The sequence below is a fragment of the Gymnodraco acuticeps genome, unplaced genomic scaffold (genome assembly GCF_902827175.1).
Source record: "Gymnodraco acuticeps unplaced genomic scaffold, fGymAcu1.1, whole genome shotgun sequence".
NCBI lineage: Eukaryota > Metazoa > Chordata > Actinopteri > Perciformes > Bathydraconidae > Gymnodraco > Gymnodraco acuticeps.
Window position 1 is genome coordinate 10,474 of NW_022990386.1, and position 23,991 is coordinate 34,464.

General features: G+C 43.5%; 1 protein-coding gene across 1 annotated transcript; it reads left to right on the forward strand.

Annotated features, from left to right (window-relative positions):
* The first annotated feature begins 5,606 nt into the window (after nucleotides 1–5,606).
* On the forward strand, nucleotides 5,607–23,611 carry tmem200b (transmembrane protein 200B). The gene is made up of 2 exons (XM_034224425.1): nucleotides 5,607–5,814; nucleotides 21,482–23,611. Exon 2 carries the CDS (start codon nucleotides 21,525–21,527, stop codon nucleotides 22,734–22,736), a length of 1,212 nt encoding a protein of 403 aa, XP_034080316.1. The 5' UTR covers nucleotides 5,607–5,814; nucleotides 21,482–21,524; the 3' UTR covers nucleotides 22,737–23,611.
* Nucleotides 23,612–23,991: the final 380 nt, after the last annotated feature.

The following is a 23,991-nucleotide window of genomic DNA, read 5'->3' on the forward strand; positions in this document are numbered from 1 at the left end:
TGCTCTTCTCGCGGCAGCTCGCGATCGGCGTGTTGGAGACCTCTGAATTAAAGTAGCAAGTCACCTCAAGTCAGAAGGCTCAAGTCCAAGTCAAGTCCCGAGTCATTGGTGTTCAAGTCCAAGTCGAGTCGCAAGTCTTTTGTGATGTTGTCAAGTCGAGTCTCAAGTCATAAAATGTGTGACTCGAGTCTGACTCGAGTCCAAGTCATGTGACTCAAGTCCACACCTCTGCTTAATAGCATTTCAGGGCTTCGTCCAGGATAGGTGCAGCAACCCTGCCGCAATCAAGGTAATTATTCCTCATCCCTACAACAACCAGACGGCCATCCAAGATCTCTCTTACCTGGTATTGATGCATTTTAGTGGTGGTGTTCATCTGTGTATGTTTAACCCTGCATCGCAGGTCATCGACCATCGTGTCGGCAATGTTTAGTGGTAGTGTTCACGTAAGCCCGGCGCTGATTCCGGCCGTCGACCTCCGGGTCAAGCATCTTATGATGTACAGTAAGCCCGGCAGTGATTCCGGCCGTTGTTTAGTGGTAGTGTTCTCGTAAGTCCGGCGCTGATTCCGGCCGTCGACCTTTGGGTCAGCATCTTATGATGTACAGTAAGCCCGGCAGTGATTCCGGCCGATTGTTTAATCCACATGTTAATCTCTCATTTCATCCATAGATCACCGCAGTCAGCCCACAAGGTAAGAAACTCATTACAGCTCAGTATGTCATACTTCACTTCTTTGGGGGTTTCTTCGGAGCGGTTCTTTCCCTCCTGAATGATTATCCTGCAAACCGGGGCCTAATCGCCAAACACCATTCCATTCTCCTGTTGTATTATCATGGCAATCATTTCATTCATATGACGTGTAACAATAAATATGTATTCCTTACATCACGTCTCTCCGGTTTGAAATGAAAGCTTTAGCGCAAGTTCAATAAGGAAGACCTAACAATGAGCCACTTACACGTCACTCTATTGCTCCCTCCCCCCTTATTAAATACGAGGGCGTCACCCCTCAGCAGCCAATTGCTGCACATGCTAAATTCCTTAAATGCCTGCTCTTCCTCCCTGTCAGTTGTCATTTCAGGTGACCACACGCAACCCACCTCCACCCCTCTCGCCTCCCGTCTCCTCCAGGACAAAGCTAAACCTTCCTTCTTCAGACCGGTCCCACCTACTCATCACCACCACCAGTGTCTAGACCCCGGGGGTTTCTTCGGAGCGGTTCTTTCCCTCCTGAATGATTATCCTGCAAACCGGGGCCTAATCGCCAAACACCATTCCATTCTCCTGTTGTATTATCGTGGCAATCATTTCATTCATATGACGTGTAACAATAAATATGTATTCCTTACATCACGTCTCTCCGGTTTGAAATGAAAGCTTTAGCGCAAGTTCAATAAGGAAGACCTAACAATGAGCCACTTACACGTCACTCTATTGCTCCCTCCCCCCTCATTAAATACGAGGGCGTCACCCCTCAGCAGCCAATTGCTGCACATGCTAAATTCCTTAAATGCCTGCTCTTCCTCCCTGTCAGTTGTCATTTCAGGTGACCACACGCAACCCACCTCCACCCCTCTCGCCTCCCGTCTCCTCCAGGACAAAGCTAAACCTTCCTTCTTCAGACCGGTCCCACCTACTCATCACCACCACCAGTGTCTAGACCCCGGGGGTTTCTTCGGAGCGGTTCTTTCCCTCCTGAATGATTATCCTGCAAACCGGGGCCTAATCGCCAAACACCATTCCATTCTCCTGTTGTATTATCATGGCAATCATTTAATTCATATGACGTGTAACAATAAATATGTATTCCTTACATCACGTCTCTCCGGTTTGAAATGATATATTAAGCATATAATTGATGCAGTGTTTCTGAACACTTTTTAAAAAAAATACTGCAAATGAAGAATATTTTAAATTGTCTGCACAGAGAGTGCCCTAACTTACAGCAGTTGAACATATTTGTGAAAGGATCAATTCTTCATGGGCTTCAATGGCTCAAGTAAAGGGTGTTTTATGGTTTCTTGTATTATCCTCAGATAGTGGTTTGTTTAAATAACTAGTGACATTTTAATAAATATTGCAAAAAATTGCTCCAAAAAAGGCATATATATATATAACCTGGCCGGCTTAGCCAGTGTGTATTTCTTCAAGCACCACAAGATTCAGAGTTTATAAAGTACAATTCTGGGCCATTGATTGTGTCATTTCTCCAAACACATACAGTAAAAATCCGTTTTTAAGCCTTAAAATGGTGCAGGAAAAGGACTTTACATTGTATTATACTTAAAGACAGGGCTATTCAGTTAAGAGAAGAGAAAAAGGAAAGCAAATTGTTATAATGGGTGATGTAACGACATAATATGAGGTCCTTGGCACTCAGACTCTAGGGGTCATTGTGTGGGGCATCACCCTTACAGCATCAGGACAATATCATATGGAGTCAGACACTGGAAGTGTGCTGGAGGCGTTGACTGGGACTGATGGAAGGACAGAGGATTATTGGAAAAGTACACTAAGTACTTCATAGTACTTGTGGGGGGAAAGTGGATCACATCACTCCTGTTCTGAAGTCTTTACACTGGCTTCCTGTGTGTCAAAGAATAGATTTCAAAATACTGCTGCTGGTTTATAAAGCACTGAATGGTTTAGGCCCAAAATACATTTCTGACCTCCTGCTAAATTATGAACCATCCAGATCTCTCAGGTCTTCAGGGACTGGTCAGCTTTCTGTCCCCAGAGTCAGAACTAAACATGGTAAAGCAGCGTTCAGTTATTATGCTCCAAATATCTGGAACAAACTCCCAGAAACCTGCAGGTCCGCTACAACTCTGACTACTTTTAAATCCAGGCTGAAGACTTTTCTTTTTGTCGCTGCTTTTAATTGAACTATTCATATCTTAGACTGCACTGTAACTTTTATCCATGTACTTTTTTCTTTTAATGTTTATTTTATTAGCTTTTCTTTTTAATGACTGCCATTTTCTTAATCTCTTTCATTTTTTGTAAAGCACTTTGAATTGCCTTGTGTTGAAAAGTGCTATATAAATAAACTTGCCTTGCCTTGCCTTGCCTTACTGAGTCCAACAGGATCAATCTCACGAAGAACTAATGGCAACAAAAAAGAATTCCCTCATCAAACTTAGCAGAAGTGGCTTGATTTTGTTCTCAGCAGGGGACTTTGACAGAGGATTTCTCAAACAATACACAGTAAAAGTACTTCAATGTATTGTAAGTAGTAGAAAATACAAAGTCAAACAGTATCAATTTCATTAAGAACTAATGGTAAAATTATATTTGTAACACTCATCAAAGATAGCATAAAAACATGCATTATGTAGACCAAGGGTGCCCAACCAGTCGATCGCGATCGACCGGAGATTCCCAATCCCAGTCGATCGCGAGATGTGTCTAAAAATAGAACAACAATATTCAGTTTTATCGTTAATGTCCTATAACATAATCTTCCTGTGCCAGAATAATGCACTTGAACGCATCAAAGCTTTGTGATTGGCCGGCGTGACCACATGTGTCGGGGCGTGGCTGGTGGGCAGTGGGCATTGCACTAGTTCGCTAACGTTGTCCGTGTCAACACCAGGAGTGACAGTCCGCACACACACAAGACCGCAATTATGGCAGAAGCAAAACATATATAATTTTCACTCCGAGTGGGAGGATGATTATTTTTGTATCTATTCCAATTCAAAGTCCATCTGTCTCATCTTCAATGCGAGCGTGGCTTTATCGAAGAAGGGTAATTTAGGAGCGGCATTTCAAAACAGTGCACAAACGCTACGAGACGGAATTCCCTCCTAATTCTGCCCTACGCTCCCAAAAGGGGAGGGGCCTGAAAGGACAGCTAAATGCACAGCAGTCCATTTTCACCAGGCCCAACAACAAGAGCAAGGCTGCTACCATAGCATCTTAATGTGTCAGTCACGTTCTTGCGTAACACATGAAGTCTTTCAAAGACGGCGAAGTTGTGAAATAAGCATTCCTGGAGGCTGCCGATGCGTAATAAAAATAACAGTAGCATTTTCAACAGGTTTTTGATATGATAAAAACTCAAGTTATATACCGTTATTAATCAGCTGTAAGTTTGAGTTTGTTTGAACTTATTCATTATAATTATTGTACAAAATGGTATAAGAATGCAAACTTAAATTGATTATAATCTATTATCAATTCAGGTTAAGAAACTAGTGTTGCTTGCATCCTATTTTAAAGGCATTTATTTTTATAATCTACTAAAATGCAACAAAAAAAGGGTTTGATTCTATTAATTTTGTCTTTTTTATTGTGTAGCTTCAGATCTGAGTTGTCTTATTAGTAAGCCTAATTTATACTTTTGTAGCAACACTATTTGTATATAATGGCAAAGAAAGGGTTCAGAGTCTTTTCTTTTGTTCCTGTGTCATATGTGGCAGCACTGTTCAATGTTTCTTGAAAACATTACCCACTGTAGTGACGTGTGAATAAACTCCAACTCTGTATCAACACCACTGTTGTGTAACTTCAGTTAAATACTTGTATGTGTGTAGATTAGAAAGAGGTAAGATAAAGGATCTGCAGTATTTTATGAAGTATTAATCGTACAAAGGTCAGTTTTATACAAGTAGAAGTGTGTATTTACCTGGCAGTAGGCTATCAGTAATGGCTACGCCTCTCTAATTGGACTGGTAGATCTCGGCAGACTGGCAACTTTAAAAGTAGCTCTCGGTTCAAAAAAGGTTGGGCACCCCTGATGTAGACTATGACAAGAGGATTACTGACAAGGTAGGCCTACACAGTAAAAGTACTCGTTTTATTTCTGGTAGAAGTCAAACTAGAACCGAGTCCAACAGTGTCAGTTTCCTTAAGAACTTGTGGTAACAAATATTTGTATCACTCGTCAAATATAGCAGGAATAATGAAGAGCAGCTGATTTGAAAAAACAAACTCGCGAGGCGGCTGAGTTGACCGCAGTGCAGAATCGCAGTATAGTTTAAATCTCCTAACAATGTTGTCCATTTTAGACATAGGCTTATTATATTTACAGCCCTTAATAACGTAAATTTTCTGGGCTCAGTATGTGCCTTGGCCGTTTTCGTTGTGATCGCTAAATTCCCCTTGTTTATAATAATCACCGGTCCTTCAGCAGGAAACTGTAGTGATTCAAAGTGTGATTTTAGCAAACGAGTGCTTTTGTTTTGAAATCACTTCCGTGAGTTTCGCCCCGCCCCTTGCTCCAAGGACCATTTGACCAGTTAGTAAGGTAAAAACAGGTAAAAAGCAAAAAGGCCTCTCAGACGCTCTTCCGTTTAGGTGTTTAATAAAGAAAAACAATTGGACGGTAGATACACGGATTACGGACCGGGTCTCAATTTAGCTTGAGTAAATTGGTTACTTTACACCACAGGATAAAAGGATCATCTAAATGAAAAGTAATTTAATTTAATATTTATATTTGTTTGCATTACGGATTTTGGAGAACTTAATTCCAGTCATTTCTGACTCGTCCAGAAACGGAGACATCCAGTGCATATCACGTTAGTCTTTGTGCGGCTTTTATTTTGAAAAGCCCAGTATTGTAAAGGGGAGGTCCCAGTCTGCTTCACAGAGCTGCTCCTCTGAAGCTGCAGAGCGGCGGTATCTGCTGCGCTCTTGTCCTCACAAAGGTCGTCTTCATTCAGTCCTGAGGGGTGTGAGGAGATGATGTGTCGGCGGGGTGCCACCATCAGGGTGCCGCACAGCCTGGATACCGTTCACCCAACAGGATCGGGATGTTCTGAGCTCGAACTATGAACGAGCTGCAACAGGATCCGAGGAATACAGGCAAGTTTCCAAAAGCTGCGGAGAACTCCTGAGGTCTGTTAGAGTCTGAGAGAAACGTTACTGTGAGTCCTGTCACTGAGGCAGACAGTGTAGAGGAATGCAGCAGACTGTCTGTAGCCCCCCATACAGCAGCAGTCCATCCTTAAGGTACATATATTATAACGCATTATTTCTGTCGATTGAACAAGCTCTGGGGTTTTCTCGCATTGATTGATCGGAGATGATGTCAGCCGGGGGGCTGCCTTATCAATAAGAGCTTGTGTTGCATCGCAGATTTAGAGCCATTGTCTCCATACATTGTGTCTTTCTATTCACATCATGAAGCACAACATGTGGCTCCCCAGGAGTGAACTGGCTCCAGATCAGCTTCCTCTGCTGGCTGCAAGCAGGATCTGAACAGAATGAGAATGAGCCAATGCAGTGGGTGCAAAAACACGGAGGGGAAACAAATACTCCACATAAGCAAAACCACTGCGATAATATATTTTACAGACTGGAGACACTCTTTTTCTCCAGTGTGTGTTCTCTCTGCTCCATCCATCCTGTGTGTGTCAGTCTGCGAGCAGCACACTGTGTTGTCCTGCTGCTTTCATCTGTGTTACTGCAGTCAGAATCCAGGAGGATAGTCTACTGTTGTATTAATATGTCAGTGTTTCATCATCTTCTGCACGTATGCTACTGGTGTCCAAACATATAGCATGATAGTGTGATATGAGGTTGAGCTCACATTAAAGTAATTAAGACATACAAACGTCTCAACTGCATGACTAATGTCTTATTCAAAACAGCTGTACTACCTGTGCTGTGTTTCAGATATAGACAACCAATATATAGCTGACCTATGTGATGACACAGTCAGTGCGAATGTTAAAATATTCACATTTGTTTTTAAATTGTTAACACTCAGAGTATAGTTGTTCGGTTTGGCTGTATACAATTATAACATTTCAATTTTATGTAATAATAAATATATTATGGTATACTGTGTGGGTGCACAGGAAGAGAGACAGATGTTTAAAAGTCATTGAGAGAGACATATATATGCTGCTGTGTTGACACAAATCTATATATACTAGAAAAAAACGTTGTGTTTTTTAAATTGAAATATTTAAGGGAAAAAGATCTTGACATTTCAGAAGCTGGAACTGTGAAATGTTTCTTATGCAAAAACATACTTTTACTTACTATACTTTTTTGTCTTATGACTTATTTTAATCTACATACATCACAGTTATGTGGTTATGTGTTGTGTGTACAAATCTGAATCTATAAGGAACAAGTTAATAAAGCTTCAAAGTAAATGAAGTGTAAGAAAACGTACAATATCTTGTATGAGTGGAGGAGAAATATAAAGTTGCACAGAAAGAAGAACTAGTTACATTCCACCACTGTTTATGTAAATATAACAACAAGGTAAATAATATTCAAATTTACCAAATCAAGCATTTAAAATTGCTCTGGGTTTGGGATGAACAGACTGTTAGGATGAATAGGAATACTCAGTCGAGACACAGTTTGACAGTTTTGTAAACTAAATAATTCAGAAGCTGAATAAGATGATGACACTTCCTGAGTCTGATATATGTTTTGAATCTTCTTACCCACTGTTTATATAGAAGGTGTAGATACACTGAATGTTGTGTGGACCTGAAGTAGCAGTATTATTAATGTGTTGACATAAATAAACAAAAGTGCACTAATTTTGCTTAAATCTTTTGTATATTTCCCAAATAAATCATTTTGGCTTGCTTAATTGGTAGTCTCTCGTATTGTAGGTGACAAAAGCGAATTCCGTTTTTGCCTGGGTCTTAATATTTACAGGGGGAGACGGAGCAGTGACTCAGCGTTGATGTGTGATATTCAGCAGGGTGAGAACGTTTTACTCTGATTGCAACACTCAGGACCTCACAATGTTAGAAGCTGATTTTCCATTTCACCCTGCTTTGTTTATGACCATGTGGGAAATGGAGAAGAATAGCACATGTGCGAGCGTTTCTTTACTTTAGTGTATACCTTGTTGAATGTACAAGCTCCACACGGACCAGGAAGGTTTGGAACAGTCTGAGGAATTTCACTCTAATTATTTTCACTGGTGATTAGCATTGGAGAAGGACTGTGCGTGATAAACAACCGCTGACTAATGGGGCTGAATACTGTTGGTTTCCAGGCATCCCTGTGTGATGATGACAGACACAAAGCGTAACAGAAGGAAAGCATTTGGTTGTATCTACAGCAGACTCTGAATCCAGTTGTGTGATTCATGTGAGAGGCTCTGGGGACTCCCCAGGGCTGATGTATGCTTCCTGAATAATTCAGCTGTACAGAGACCAGTGGCCTGTACTACGAAGCAGGATTTTCGGTTAGCGAGGTAACTTCAGGGTTAACTCTGGGTTTCCGGTCCTACGACACTGGTTCACTTCTTACCGTGGTAGATTTCCATGGTAACTTATGCTGAACACCTAACCTGCTCCGGAGCAGGTTATGTTCCAGATAAGAGATCAACTCAGTGGAAGCACCGCCTGCTGACCAATCAGAGCTCAGTGTGCGGAGTTTAAAGCGATCAAGTCATATTACAGGATAAAGGAAATACAGTTTAAACTGCCGTATGCAGGAAAGACGCCGACGTGTCGCACTTATCATTCATATCACATCATCAATCACATCATCGATCATATAATATCATAATATATCATATATTTCCTTATCTGAGTCAGCTTCTCCAGCCGTATCTGGCCGTGCAACACTTACATTGTCATGCAGAAGTATTATTTTAAGCGACACGTTAAGTTGAAGAAACAGTCAAATGCAATTAAAGTCAGATCCACTCATGTCTTAGATGGGGCAGTGATATCATAAACTGTTAATATACGCATTCAAACACTCGGTAGTTTTGAACTTTTTTTTACAAGCTGTTTTGTATTCACCCTGCATTCACTATTGCCCCTTTCACAACAACGCAGTTCCCGTTCTAGCTCCGTGCTAGAGCTTTTCTGGTTCGGAACCGGTTCTTATTTTCAGTCCCCGTCTTGTTCACACCGTCCAGCTGCCGCTACTGCGTCATGACGTCACTGTTTACGTCGCTGATTTTCTCCCCAACGGCGCTAACTACAACAACAATGGGAGACTGCGTCGGGTCGAGGATCGTGTTGCTTTTAATCATTCGAAGCCAGATTAAATTAAATAACGACTTCTCCAACCTTATACTTTTCTCCAGAGTGCCTTGGTTCATTGTTTATTAATATGTTACAGCGGCATTTACCGACTGCTGCAGTAGTGGCTGCTCTTCCACAGGAGTTTATTCTCCCGTTAACTCACAGCAGCGGCCGCTGTAAAGTATTCACTGTCCGACTGTCACACAAGCAGCTGATACATATCCCCAATTCCCCATAAGTGAATGTGTGTCAGTCTGAATTGACGCTGTTTGGCATCACAACGCTGTTATGAAAGTTTCTCTGGTATAAAATAGGTGATGTTAGCATAGCAACCGAAGCTAAACTGACTATAACTTGACTACTTGTTGCTATCCTATTGTGGCATAAGCCGTTTTCTACAAGTGTGATGTATGCGGTTCTTACTTCTAGGTCGACAATTTTTTGGTGCTTGAAACGAACCGGATTCCGGAGCGGTGTGATCAGGAAAAAACGGTGCTTTTCAAGCTCTATCTCCAAACCGGCCCTGGAACCGCGTTGGTGTGAAAGGGGCATCTGTGGCTTTTATCCTAGTTTATCTTAAACAGATAAACTAGGATAAAAGCCACAGAAAGGGGCATCTGCCCCTTTCATGGATGTTTAAAGTTTAATTTCTTCATATTTGTCTAACGTGATAGTTTACTTTTCATTCATGAAGTATGATGCTGCGCTGTCTGTACGCTTGTCCCTGTTTGTGATTGGTCAAATGTTGCTAACCCTGGCCCTTTCACATGAACGTGCTCTCAGCCGGACAGAGAAACCCAGGCTTGATTTACCGAGTTGATAACCAACGTCGTAGGACCACGTAGCGAGATCGCGTTTGGTAGGGTTAGTTAAGCCAGATAACTCAAACATATCCAGGGTCTGTGGAACTGGCTTCGTAGTACAGGGCACGGGAGACGTGTGACTGGTACAGAAAGCTGTTGTTGAAGTTAAGAAAGATGTATCGGCTGCTTATTTCAGCAACACTAGAAAATCGTGTTTTCTATCAAAACCATTTCAGTACAATCCCGCTCTTCATTGCAACTGCACAACAAGTCTATAGTGTTGTTGTGTCAGTCGGTTAAATTCTGACTAAAGGTTTAACTATAATAAACATGAATTCAATTACAATAACTAGTTACCTGCTAACATTTTTAATCATTAACCTAATCAAAAGTATCACAATAGGAAAGTAATATAACCTGATTACTTACTGTTACTTTTGGAATACCTCAATATCAAATGCAATGAAAAAATAACAATAAGATGTTTTTTACTTAAGTGTATTATGTAAGACAACAGAACAAGGTGACCTTAGAAAAGAAGAAAACCAAGATATTTAATATTAAGATGTGTCATATTAAAGGGGCCACCTTAGTCTAATTTTCAGGTTCATATTTGTATTTAGTCTCTCTGCTGGGACATGTCTCCATTCTTATATGTCGGGCAGCTCAGTCAGTAGGGGCTTGGACTGGGAGCTAGGGTCGTCGGTTCACGTCCGCAAACAGAAAATATGGAGTAATGTTCACTATTATTTATTATTTCAATTATTATATTATTATTTCAAAACGTATTGCAAAATTGTAATCCTGCTAGTAATCCAGTTACCTAGAATCCAGTTACCTTATTTGTATCTGTTAAAAGTAATCTGTTACTCCCTAAGCCTGAATATAAAGAAGTTCCTCCACTCGCATCTGGACATTTATATTTTTTCTCTCAAACTACAAGCGTCTATTTGTCGGTCAGCCCCACGAGTGAGCCACAAATAAAGGACAAAAAACAAATGGATATCGTGGTCACTACAACAGTCTAAAAACTTGCTTTTGGATGAAAAACCGGAGGAAAGTTTGTGAAGGAGCAGCGGCATACAGACAAAGGCACAATGGAGACTGCGCGAACCAGGAAACGCCACAGGGGTGATTAAAGTTCAGAAGTCTCAAAAGTGTACAAATTGTGGAAAAAACTGGATGGATTGGAACTATTCCGTTAAGGAAGACATATACAGTTGCAAGAAAAAGTATGTGAACCCTTTGGAATTACCTGGATTTCTGCATAAGTTGGTCATAAAATGTGTTCTGATCTTCATCTAAGTCACAACAATAGACAAACACAGTCTGCTTAAACTAATACCACACAAACAATTATATGTTTTCATGTTTTTATTGAACACAACATGTAAACATTCACAGTGCAGGGTGTAAAAAGTATGTGAACCCCTAGGCTAAAGACTTATTCAAGAGCTAATTGGAGTCAGGAGTCAGCCAACCTGGAGTCCAATCAATGAGACGAGATTGGAGGTGTTGGTTAAAGCTGCCCTGCCCTATAACAAATACACACCAGTTTTGAATTTGCTATTCTTAAGAAGTATTGCCAGATGTGAACCATGCCTCGCACAAAAGAGCTCTCAGAAGACCTACCATTAAGAATTGTTGACTTGACTTGACTTGACTTGAACGGCGCAAGCAGACACACTACGGCATTGAACTATTTGAAAATAACTTTCTAAAGTGTGCCGATTCATAAATGCTGATATAAAAGTGAAAAATAGTCAGCAAAATGAATGAAAAGGAACTGATTGGAGCAGCTGTGGCCAATCTGAGTCAAACTGAAACCCAAGTGGAGGGGGATGATGTTTCAAGCATGCGTTTATCCAGACAAGCCAGATTGGGACATCTTACGTGCAGAAGCAACATTATTAAGGAACTAACGGAGGACCGCATGAATGCAGAGGAAGTGCAGGAGAATATGGTCAAATATGATGCTTTTGATGGAAAGTTTTAAAGACTCACACTTGTCATATCACATACTTTTAAACGAGGAAGAAGAAAAACGTGAGAGTGAAGCTTTGGTTTCAATCAAAATTGACTAGCATTGAAGAGTTTATTATTTTTGTGACAAGATGGCTGTCTGAGTGTGCAACAGGAAAGGAGGATTCTCTTTGGGAAAGTGCGTCTGGAGTCTCCAAAAGATCTCAAAGAAGTGAACGTTCATCAAGTGCATCTGCTCGCATCTGTGCAGAAGCGGAGAAAGCTGCGCTAATGGCAACATTAACTTCATTAAGGACCAGGCATGCTTTGGAGGAGGATTAGCAGGAGCTAGATAGAAGAAAGGAGCAACTAAGGAAAAGAAAGGAAACTTTGGAGCTGCAATCCCAGTTAGAAGCTACTGATGCTAAAATCTCTGTATTTATCATTCTGGACACTCAAGACAAACAGCCAACAATGGATGGAATGAACAAATATTATGAACAAAGAAAACAAAAGGATGTAATCTCTGCAAAGGAAGAAAGAGTGGATATACAAGGTGTGCGGCCAAAGGAAGGACTCCAGTATAGATACTCACTGCACGATCCTGCTCGAGGGAAGTCAAAGGCATCACAAAACCCCACTTTGAAACCAACACAATCACATGGAAAAGGTGAGCCAACAACTCAAGAAAACTCCATAAGAGACATAACTCTGTACAGCATATTACAAAAACAGAATGACATTACTGCCTCTCTAGTTCTGCAACAACACCATTCCTTGTTACCCCAAAAGGACATCAAGGTCTTTGAAGGAGATCCAGTTGAATACCGATCCTTTCTAAGGGCCTTTGAGCATGCCATTGAAGCTAAGACTGTCTGTGGTAAAGACCGGCTGTACTATTTGTAACAGTACACCAGGGGGCAGTGTCGTGAACTGGTCAGAACCTGCCTATACATGGATCCAGAAAGGGGATACCAAAAGGCTAAAGAACTTCTTTAAGAACATTATGGCAATGAGTTTAAAATTGCTAACGCATACATTGAAAAAGCCCTATCATGGTCTCAAATCAAACCTGAGGACCCCAAGGCTTTACAGGCTTTTGCATTGTACTTGATGCTGTAATGCAATGGAGGAAATCACCTACATGGAGGAATTGGATCTTTCTTCAAATCTTAAATCCTTGCTTACAAAGTTACCATACAAACTCAGAGAGAGGTGGCGATCAGAAGTCTACAGGCTAATGGAAAGGCGGCACAGCAAGGTCAAATTCAGCGACCTTGTCAAGTTCATTGAGCATCATGTAAAGATATTAACAGACCCTGTCTTTGGCTGTATACAGGACCAAACTGTCAACACAGCAAAGCTGGGCTTCAAAGCAAGTATTAACAAGAGGCCAAAATCCACTAGCAGCAGCTTTGCCACCAGTATTACAAACATTGACTGCCAGTCCACATCTCCCCAGCCTCACAGCAGCACCTCCTGTTTGTACTGTTCAGGTGGACATACAATGGATGCATGTTTCTCACTCAAAAAGAAAATGCACAAATAAAAGATAAGCTTCATAAAGGACAGAGGAATCTGTTTTGGTTGTCTTATACCAGGTCACATGAGCAAAAACTGCAATAACCGCTTAACATGTAAAGTGTGCAACCAATCTCACCCTACTGTGCTCCATATAGGGAAATACAATTGGAAAGAGGTGAAAGGTCTGAAACCTCAAGGACCGGAGAGAAGGTTATTCTAAAAGCATGTGGGCATATTGGGGCCGGTGAAGTGGAAGAGGAGTGTGTGTTATCTATTGTGCCTGTTAATGTAAAATCTAACAAAGGAAATCAAATTATTCAAACGTATGCATTCCTTGACCCTGGAAGTACAGCTACATTCTGCACAAGCAAGCTCATGAACCAGCTCAACATGTCAGGAAAGAAAACCAACATCCTTCTTCGCACCATGGGCCAAGAAAAGACTGTGAGCAGTCATATCATCACAGGACTGGAAGTGAGTGAGCTACATGGCAACAGTTTCATCCCTCTCCCAGAAATCTACACCCAGAAAATCATGCCTGTCACCAGACATAACATTCCCAATCAAAAGGATCTATCAAAGTGGCCATACCTCAGTCAAATCAAAGTCCCTACAATTGATGCAGAAATCAGCATGTTGATTGGTACCAATGCACCCAAAGTTATGGAACCGCTAGAAATTATTAATAGCCAAGGAGAAGGCCCATACGCATGCAGGACTTTACTGGGATGGGTGGCCCGTTGAGAGGAGGAATCGCAAAGGACAGCAATACCGTCTCCGTGAACAGAATTTCTTTGGTCAATTTACAGGAGTTACTGATCACACAATACAACACAGACTTCAGTGAAGAGGCCTATCAGGACACAAAGGAAATGTCGGCAGAGGACAAGCAATTCATGCAAATAGCAAAAGACTCATCAAACATTGTGGATGGACACTACAGTCTAAGATTACCTTTCAGGAGGAATGATGTTTCAATGCCAGATAATCACCATGTTGCTGAGCAACGTCTCTCCAGCCTGCAAAGAAAGCTTCGTAGGAATGCATCATTTCATGAGGAATATACCAGATTTCTCAGTGATGTCATTGACAAAGGTTATGCTGAAGAAGTGCCACAGGGGCAGCTGAAGCAAAAGGAGGGTAAAGTATGGTATATACCTCATCATGGGGTCTACCACCCCAATAAGAGGAAACTCAGAGTGGTCTTTGACTGTGGAGCATCATTCAAAGGCACATCCTTAAACTCAGAACTGCTGCAGGGTCCCGATCTCACGAACAGCCTTTTAGGAGTACTAACCAGATTCCGCCAGGAGCCAATAGGAATGATGGGGGACATCCAAGCGATGTTTCACCAAGTCAAGGTGCCCGAAAAAGATACATACTTTTTAAGATTCTTGTGGTGGCCTGGCGGGGACACAAGACTTCCCCCTTCTGAGTACCGCATGACTGTGCATCTCTTTGGCGCTGTGTCATCACCCAGCTGCGCTAGCTACGCATTAAAACGAACAGCAATGGATAATAGGGAGTACTTCAGACCTGAAGTGATTGACACAATACTGAAAAACATCTATGTGGATGACTGCCTAAAGTCTGTTGCTACAGAGGAAGAAGCTATCCTGCTGGCCAAAGAGCTCACAGCTGCATGTCAGAGGGGAGGTTTCCACTTCTCTAAATGGATAAGCAACAGTCGCAGGGTGCTGTTCTCTGTTCCTGAAGCTGACAGAGCTAAAGAAGTGAAGGAGCTGAACCTGGACAGAGATCGACTCCCAACTGAGAGAGCACTTGGAGTGCAATGGTGTGTGGAAGATGACAATTGTACATTCAATGTCAGCATCAAGCCACAACCACACACAAGGAAAGGACTATTATCTATGGTGAGCTCCATCTATGATCCTCTTGGGTTCCTTGCACCCTTCACTCTGCCTGCCAAGCTGCTATTACAAGAGCTGTGTAGCACTAGCTACGGTTGGGATGAGAAAATACCTGAGAAGTTTTCTAAACAGTGGGTTACATGGAAGCTAGATCTTCAGAAGATGACTGACTTCAAGGTAAAAAGGTATATCAAGCCCAATGACTTTGGCAAACAGATGTAGCTAAAACGGTGCTTTTGAGAGATTTTAAATCTCAGATCTGCTCAAGCGAAACCTGCTACACAGGTCTCAGTAGGGGCACTCAAGCCTGCATTACAATATAGGCAGGGCCAGTCTACTGTCGCCCATCAGCTGTAGAGAGTTAACTAATTAGAGGGGCGTGGCCCCACAGCTGTGAGAACTCAGCAATCAGTTGTCCATTTTAGGTAGCTCTTTCCTGGAGCGTCAGCTTAAGCGTCAGACAGCCAAAGACTGACAAAGACATTTGAGTCCTGCGGGAGTCAAAGACTGACAAAGACAATAGAGTCCTGCGGGAGTCACGAGGGAGGCAAAGAGGAGGCAAATCCTACTCTGATTGAGCTGGTGTCTTATTTCTCTTTTCTTTAGTTTTCTAGCCCCTCATGCTATAATCATGTGTATTTTCTCCATTCCTGTTCATTTGTCTTCTCGCAATTATCACTGGCCCTGTGTATCTCCTAATCGCTATAACCGGCCTGCTCTCATCTATCCCACATGCTCCACTGAGATCCAACATCTAGTTTCAGGTGGCCTGTGGAATTGCCAGTCAGCTGTTCCTAAGGCTGACTTCATCTCTGGCTACGCCTCCCTGCAGTCTCTGGATTTCCTTGCTCTCACTGAGACGTGGATTACTCCATTCAACACATCCACCCCAGCAGCTCTCTCCACAGCATATTCCTTCTCCCATACACCCAGACCCACTGGCAGAGGAGGTGGCACTGGTCTCCTGCTCTCTCCCAAATGGAGCTTTTCCCTCTTCAAGCTACCTAACTTCACTCCTTCCACCTTTGAATTCCATGCCGTCACAGTAACCCATCCTATACAATTAACCAGCCCTCCCTTCCTCGGACTCGTTCCAACTACTACCTCCAAACTCTGCTGCAGAAACTCTCCTCTCTACTCTCTCATCCACTCTGGACTCTCTCTGTCCTCTCACATCTCGGCAGGCTCGTCAGTCCCCTCCTGCTCCCTGGCTAAATGATGCACTGCGTGCTAATAGAACCGTCCTTAGGGCAGCAGAGCGGAAACGGTGGAAATCCAAACACTGCGACGACCTCCTTAACCTATCAGGCTCTCCTCTCCTCTTTCTCTGCTTCGATCTCTCAGGCAAAAAGCACTTTCTTTCAAGATAAGATCCAATCTTCCTATTCCAATCCCAAAAAACTATTTTCCATCTTCTCCACCCTCTTGGACCCTCCAAAAGCCCCTCCCCCCTCCTCACTTCTGTCAAGCGACTTTGTTACCCACTTTGAAAAAAAGGTTGATGATATTCGCTCTTATTTTTCTGACTCACCTTTACTCACCGCTGGGTCACCAGACCCTCCTTCCACCCACACACTAACATCCTTTTCCCCTCTCTCTCCAAGTGAGGTTCTCACCCTCATTACCTCTGCCCGCCCTACCACCTGTCCTCTGGACCCCATCCCTTCAAACCTCCTTCAGACTATCGCTCCTGATATTCTACCATTTCTCACCCATTTCATCAACACTTCTCTAACTTCTGGTCACTTTCCAAACAGTCTCAAGGAGGCAAGAGTAAACCCTCTCCTAAAGAAACCCACTCTCAACCCGTCAGATGTTATAAACTACAGGCCTGTCTCTCTACTCCCGTTCCTGTCTAAATCACTTGAACGCGCTGTCTTTAAACAACTCTCCTGTTATCTCCATCAGAACAACCTTCTGGATCTGCACCAGTCTGGTTTCAAGGCAGGTCACTCCACAGAAACTGCTCTCATTGCTGTCACTGAGGAACTGCACACTACCAAAACTGCATCCCTCTCCTCTGTCATCATCCTGTTGGACCTGTCTGCTGCATTCGACACAGTGAATCATCAGATCCTCCTTCGCACTCTCCAAAAACTTGGAGTTTCAGGCTCTGCACTTCCCCTCCTCACCTCATACCTCAAAGACCGTACCTACAGGGTGACTTGGAGAGGGTCTGAGTCCGACCCTTGTCAATTAACTACAGGGGTACCTCAGGGCTCTGTTCTTGGTCCCCTCCTCTTCTCCCTGTACACAAACTCGCTCGGATCAGTCATTAGCCCGCATGGTTTTTCATACCACTGCTACGCTGACGACACCCAATTAATTCTGTCCTTTCCCCGCTCAGAGACCCAGGTCGTCGCATGCATCTCTGCTTGTCTAGCTGACATCTCTCAGTGGATGTCTGCTCATCACCTCAAGCTCAACCTTGACAAGACTGAGCTGCTCTTCCTTCCGGGAAAAGATTGTCCCACTCTTGACCTAACAATCAACATCGGCACCTCAGTTGTTTCCCCGATTCAGACTGCAAGGAATCTGGGTGTGACCCTAGATAACAACCTGTCCTTCACTGCAAACATCGCTACTACAACCCGTTGCTGCAGATACACGCTTTACAACATCAGGAAGATACGTCCCCAGCTGACACAGAAAGCCACGCAGGTTCTGGTCCAGGCTCTCGTCATCTCACGCCTAGACTACTGCAACTCCCTCCTAGCTGGTCTACCTGCATGTGCCATCCGACCTCTGCAGCTCACCCAGAATGCAGCGGCTCGTCTGGTCTTCAACCTTCCTAAATTTTCCCACACCACTCCGCTCCTCCGCTCCCTTCACTGGCTTCCGGTAACTGCTAGAATCCACTTCAAGACACTGGTACTTGCTTACCATGCTGCGAATGGATCTGGCCCTTCGTACATCCAGGACATGGTTAAACCGTACACCCCAGCGCGTGCACTACGCTCTGCATCAGCCAAACGACTCGCTGCACCCTCGCTGCGAGGGGGACCCAAGTTCCCATCAGCAAAAACACGTGGGTTTGCTATCCTGGCTCCAAGATGGTGGAATGAGCTCCCCATTGACATCAGGACAGCAGATAGCTTGCACATCTTCCGGCGCATACTGAAAACTCTTCTCTTTCGACTCCACTTCGAGCGATAGATTTATTAACAAAGCACTTATATACTAATAAAGGACCAGCTTATCTAAAGCCAGTTGAGTAGCACTTGAAATGTTTGGCTCTATGAAACCTCATGTACTTATATGATTCTGTTTTCTTCAAGGTTGTGTCTTCTTGGTCGAATGCACTTATTGTAAGTCGCTTTGGATAAAAGCGTCAGCTAAATGCAATGTAATGTCATGTAAATCCAAGCACAACTACACCATTTCTCGGAAGCAAGTGAGCAGGGGTACGGCACAGTAAGCTACTTGAGACTGGTGAACCACAATAACAACATTCACGTGGCATTCATGATGGGAAATGCAAGAGTAGCTCCTCTCAAGAAGATCACAATCCCCAGGATGGAGCTTGCTGCTGCAGTGCTGGCTACAAGAGTGGACACATTACTCAGAACAGAGTTGCAACTACAGTTGGAAAGCTCTATGTTTTGGACTGATAGCCAATCTGTGCTCAAATACATTGCAAACCAAAACACAAGGTTTCACACATTTGTTGCAAACAGGATCTCCATCATCCCAGAGATAACCCAATGGCACTATGTGAACACAAAGGTCAATCCTGCTGATGTCGCCTCTAGAGGACAAAAGGCCGACACATTTATGGAGAATAGAACATGGATCCATGGCCCAGAAATGCTCTGGAAGTCAGAAAAGGACTGGCTGCTGTTTCCCCTGGAATCCATCTCTCTCTCCTGCGATGATTTAGAGGTCAAAATAAATGCTATTATCAGCACAGTTATAGTCGCAGAAAATCCTACAGGCAAGCTACTCATGCATTTCTCCAGCTGGAGAAAACTGAAAGTTGCAGTAGCATGGATCCTGAAGTTCAAAGAAGTCTTGAAACTGCTCGTTCAAAGGAGAAAAGAGCTTATTTCCACTTTAAATGACTCCAACACCGATGCTCAAAACAAAAGCAATGTTGAACAGAAAATAGAAAACATAACATGACATGGGTGGACAGACCATTGTTCTGGAAGATCTTGAGAAGGCAGAAAACTCCATCATATGCCAAACCCAAAGACAGTATTTTCCAGAGGAAATGACAGCACTGCAAACAACAAAACGTGGTGTCAAAAGGACAAGCCGCCTCTACAAGCTTGATCCAGTGTTAAAGGATGGAGTGCTAAGAGTGGGAGGACGCCTGAGGAGGGCAGCTATGCCAGAAGAAACTAAGTTCCCTGTCATACTGCCAAAAAACTGTCATGTGTCAACTCTCATATTAAGGCACATGCATGAAAGAACTGGACATGGAGGAAGAAACCACATCCTCTCTGAAGTTAGGAAGAGGTATTGGATAATCAAAGCCAACTCTGCTGTAAGAAAGATATTGGGAGATTGTGTTTTGTGCAGACGACAAAGAGCCAAAGTTGGAGAGCAGAAGATGGCTGACTTGCCACAGGAAAGGCTTGAGCCAGACATGCCTCCATTTACCAATGTTGGTGTGGACTACTTTGGCCCTATTCAAGTCAAAAGAGGATATACCACATTAAAGAGGTACGGAGTGCTGTTCACGTGCATGACAAGCAGAGCTGTGCATATTGAGGTCGCCAGCTCACTTGATACAGACTCATGTATCAACGCTTTGAGAAGATTCATATGCAGAAGAGGTCAAGTGAAACTTATAAGATCTGACAATGGGACCAATTTTGTTGGAGCTCAGAGAGAGTTGAAGGAAGCCCTCTCCATTCTGAACCAGCACATAATTCAGGAAACTCTGCTGCAAAAGGGCATAAAGTGGAGTTTCAACCCCCCAGAAGCATCCCACCATGGAGGAGTATGGGAGCGTCTGATTAAGTCTGTGAGGCAGGTTCTCTATTCTGTTTTGAAGCAGCAGACTTTGGATGAAGAAGGGCTACAAACCCTTTTATGTGAGGTAGAGGCCATTTTGAACAGTCAACCAATCACAACAGTCTCAAATGACCCTCAAGACCTGGAGCCTCTAACCCCAAATCACATCTTGCTCTTAAAAACCAAGCCAATTCTGCCCCCTGGAGTTTTTGACAAGAAGGACCTGTACGTAAGACGCCGATGGAAACAGGTGAAATACATGGTAGACTTATTCTGGAAACGCTGGTGCCGGGAATACTTACCCCTCATGCAAGAAAGACAGAAATGGTGCAAGGAGAAGAGAAGCTTTAAACCTGGAGATGTAGTAATGGTAGTTGACCCTACTGCTCCCCGTAGCTCTTGGATCCTGGGAAGAGTGCTAGAAGCTATGGCAGACACTAAAGGACTGGTTCGAGCTGTCAAAGTTAAAACACAGACCAGTGTGCTGAAGAGGCCAATCACCAAGATATGTCTGCTGTTAGAATGTGAAGAGTGACGGCAGCAAAGAGTCTTCTTCCGCTGATGGCACGATGATATCATGTAGACAGGATGAGTAATACCACACAACTCATATTGATAGATGACTGGATTCATGAAATGAATAGAAATCCTGACTGTAGGCTCCTTTCTTTGTATATTTGATAATTGTTTTTGTGGTACTCCAAAATACAATTAGAGGCCGGTTATGAAGGAGCCATTTCCTTAGATTATAGTATCTTATCTTTTTAAAGTATAACCTGAGATTCTGTGGTGTATGTTATTTATTTATTTATTATTTGAGTGCGTTACTCTGCAGGTCGAGGTGTTGCAGCATAAAAGGAGAGGTGCTGCAGCCTAGTGGTGTGGCTGACTGAAGCAAACAGTTTTTAGACCTTGCTGGTTGGGAGCGTCACAGCTTGGTTCTTCTGCCTTTAACATTGAAATATCAGTTTATATGACAAATAGTTTGTTTAAAAACGTTTATTTATTTTTGCCTTTTTTGGAATAAACTATCTTACTATTCAATCGCATCTGGACATTTATATTTTTTCTCTCAAACTACAAGCGTCTATTCGTCGGTCAGCCCCACGAGTGAGCCACAAACAAAGGACAAAAAACAAATTGATATCGTGGTCACTACAATATTATTATTTTTACTTAAGTATAACATCTGAGTACTTCTCCCCCATCTGCCATTTACACCAAGGCAAATTCCTCGTATGTGTAAACATACTTGGAAATAAAACTGATTCTGGTGTAGTCAGGTAATAATTCTACATATCACATTTATTTTATCCATTAGGCATTTAACAACTGATTGTGTATCCTTAGATGTCAGACCTGCATTAACCAATGACATGTTCTCTCTCCCTAGGCATCTGACCGGGGTGCAGCAGGATCTCTGGACTGACCCGATCATGAAGTCCCAGAAGGCCCAAGGTGTCCTACCAACTTCTCCCTGCCCACGCAAGCGCCGCTTCACCCTACGCAGCAAAAAGAAGAAGTACGGGGTGATCCGAGGCAAGCTTCGCATCCGCTCCATTCCCGGAGCCTTCCTGGTGCTGGGGGTCATTGTGGTGGTTGTTGGCACGGCGCTGGCTGTGGCGGGGTACTGGCCCTACCGGATATCCAGGGTGCCGCTCCTGGGAGCCGCTGAGGGGGACGGTATCCCTGAGTCGCAGAGTTCCGGCTGGAGTATGGGAGCAAAGAGCCTCCTCTACACAGCCAGCTTCATCCACAGTGAACGGATGAAGCTGCTGGGGCCCGTCATCATGGGAGTGGGCCTCTTCATCCTCATATGTGCCAACACTGTCCTGTACGAGAACCGGGACAGGGAGACGCAGATGTTGCTGGCTCAGATGCACAGCATGATCTGCTCCGTGTCCGCGGTTGTCCCCTCGGTGGACCTCAAAGACATTGCTGTAGCCAACTCCATGTCCAGACACTACGAGTGGCTGAGCAGTTTACCCGCTGCCCACCTCAACATCCTCTGTGTGCAGCAGCTCACCAGCTCCGAGCCCCTGCTGCGCACAAGACCCCCCGCAGAGCAGGAGGACCAGGCAGAGGGCATCTACCAGCAGCAGGCCGTGCTCCAGACAGAAGCCCTCCACCACCAGGAATCAGAGTCTCCGTCTTCCCTCCACTCCTCCCACTCTAACTCCTGTAACTCCAGTCAGACTGATTTGAACACGCAGTTCGGAGCTGATGACGGTGCCAGCTTCACTCGCCCGCTCGTCAACAACTTCCTGCAGTCGGCCAGCTCCATGTCCACCCTGGACGAGATGGAACACCACGCCGCGCAGCCGAGGCGCTGCCACAGTATGAGCTACAGGACTAACCCGTACACAGCTCCACCTGTGCGTCTAGAGAGTGGAGAGGAGGGGGAGATAAATCAGCAGGTGGTCTCAGGTAGAGAGGCTTCCTCAGATGTTTGCGTGAACATCCCTTGGGCGGTTGTGGATGCCGCAGAGGAGCAAACTCGCCGGAGCTGGCCTCGGCTGGACCTGGGTGGCGGGAGGCGGTACCTGAAGCTGGGGAACAAGGAGGACTCTGTGGACCGGCTGCTGGGGCAGCTGGAGCAGCAGTGTGTCCAGTGGGATAAGAGTTTTGGATCTGGGCCTTTCCAATGATCGGCAGATTTTTATGGTGAACTCTGGATACAAACACCCTTGCAACCATCATGACATCTTCCTGTGGATTCTATATTTTGATGGGGGCAGAGACACTGAGCCCTGGATCATATAGAGTACAGTATTTCTCACAGGATCTTCCAAAACTAGAGCACTTTCGCAATCTTCAGTGGAATAATAATATGCAGAGGTTACAGTCTGTGCTTGGCTTCCAATCTGATCTGCCAGATGTTTTATATAATTAAAGGAACAATGCAGGCTCTGCACTGTCACAGATGAGCAAAAAGGTTTGACACACCGTTTACTTCTGCAATATGGGGTTAGCAGCAATGCCAGAAATTAACTTGTTTCTCAAAACAGAGCTGTGTTTGACAGTTTCTAGGACACAGTATGCAGCAGAGATAGAAGGGCGATGCGTTTCACTGTGCAAACAACTCTGAACCAAACTACCTGGACCTGAGTCCATAAAGTGCTGACAGCTCTTGACAAATGCAACTGGTATATTACAATGGGATTTGTTTTCCTCAGACGAGGTCCCATACTCCAAATGTAATGCATGGCAGTGATGTACAGTATGTTACATCTTAATACTTTTGCAGATGAATGTCATTGTGGGGTTTATGTGTATAAGAAGTGATAATAAAAGGATCATTCAGTTTATTATAGCTTGGGCCTTGTTTTCTTAGGCTTGGCCATTGTTTCTGTGGTAACCTTGGGAACAACCTTCACGTGTATTGCAGTTATGTTTATTAATTTGCTATATTGCTTCATTAACTACGTTTTAGTTCTGTGGTACTCTTTGTATACCCCCATGATCGACTCATCTTAAATGGTCAAAACTAAAACATATGTGAATAAAGAGAGATTAAATAAAACTTTTGTCTACTGCAAACTGTGAAAGAATTCTGAAAATGAGAGTAATGCAGTGCAGAGCCACAGCTGCAACCAAACACATCCAGAACTAGGCAACACTATTTAAACATTTAATGGAGGGTTTATAACAAACTATATTGTTTACGTTAGCAGATTTAGTGTTTATTATGCATTTACTGCCCCTGTGCGCCCCTATAAGCTGAAGCCGCTGAACAGATCTAATGAATGGCAATATAGCTGTGCACGGTTGTAAAAAGTTTCATACTTGACATTACTGACATTTGTTTGCAATAATAATAATAATAATAACTTGAATTTATATAGCGCCTTTCATAACCTCAAGGTCGCTTTCCAAAGAAACATACAAGGACAAGACATAAAA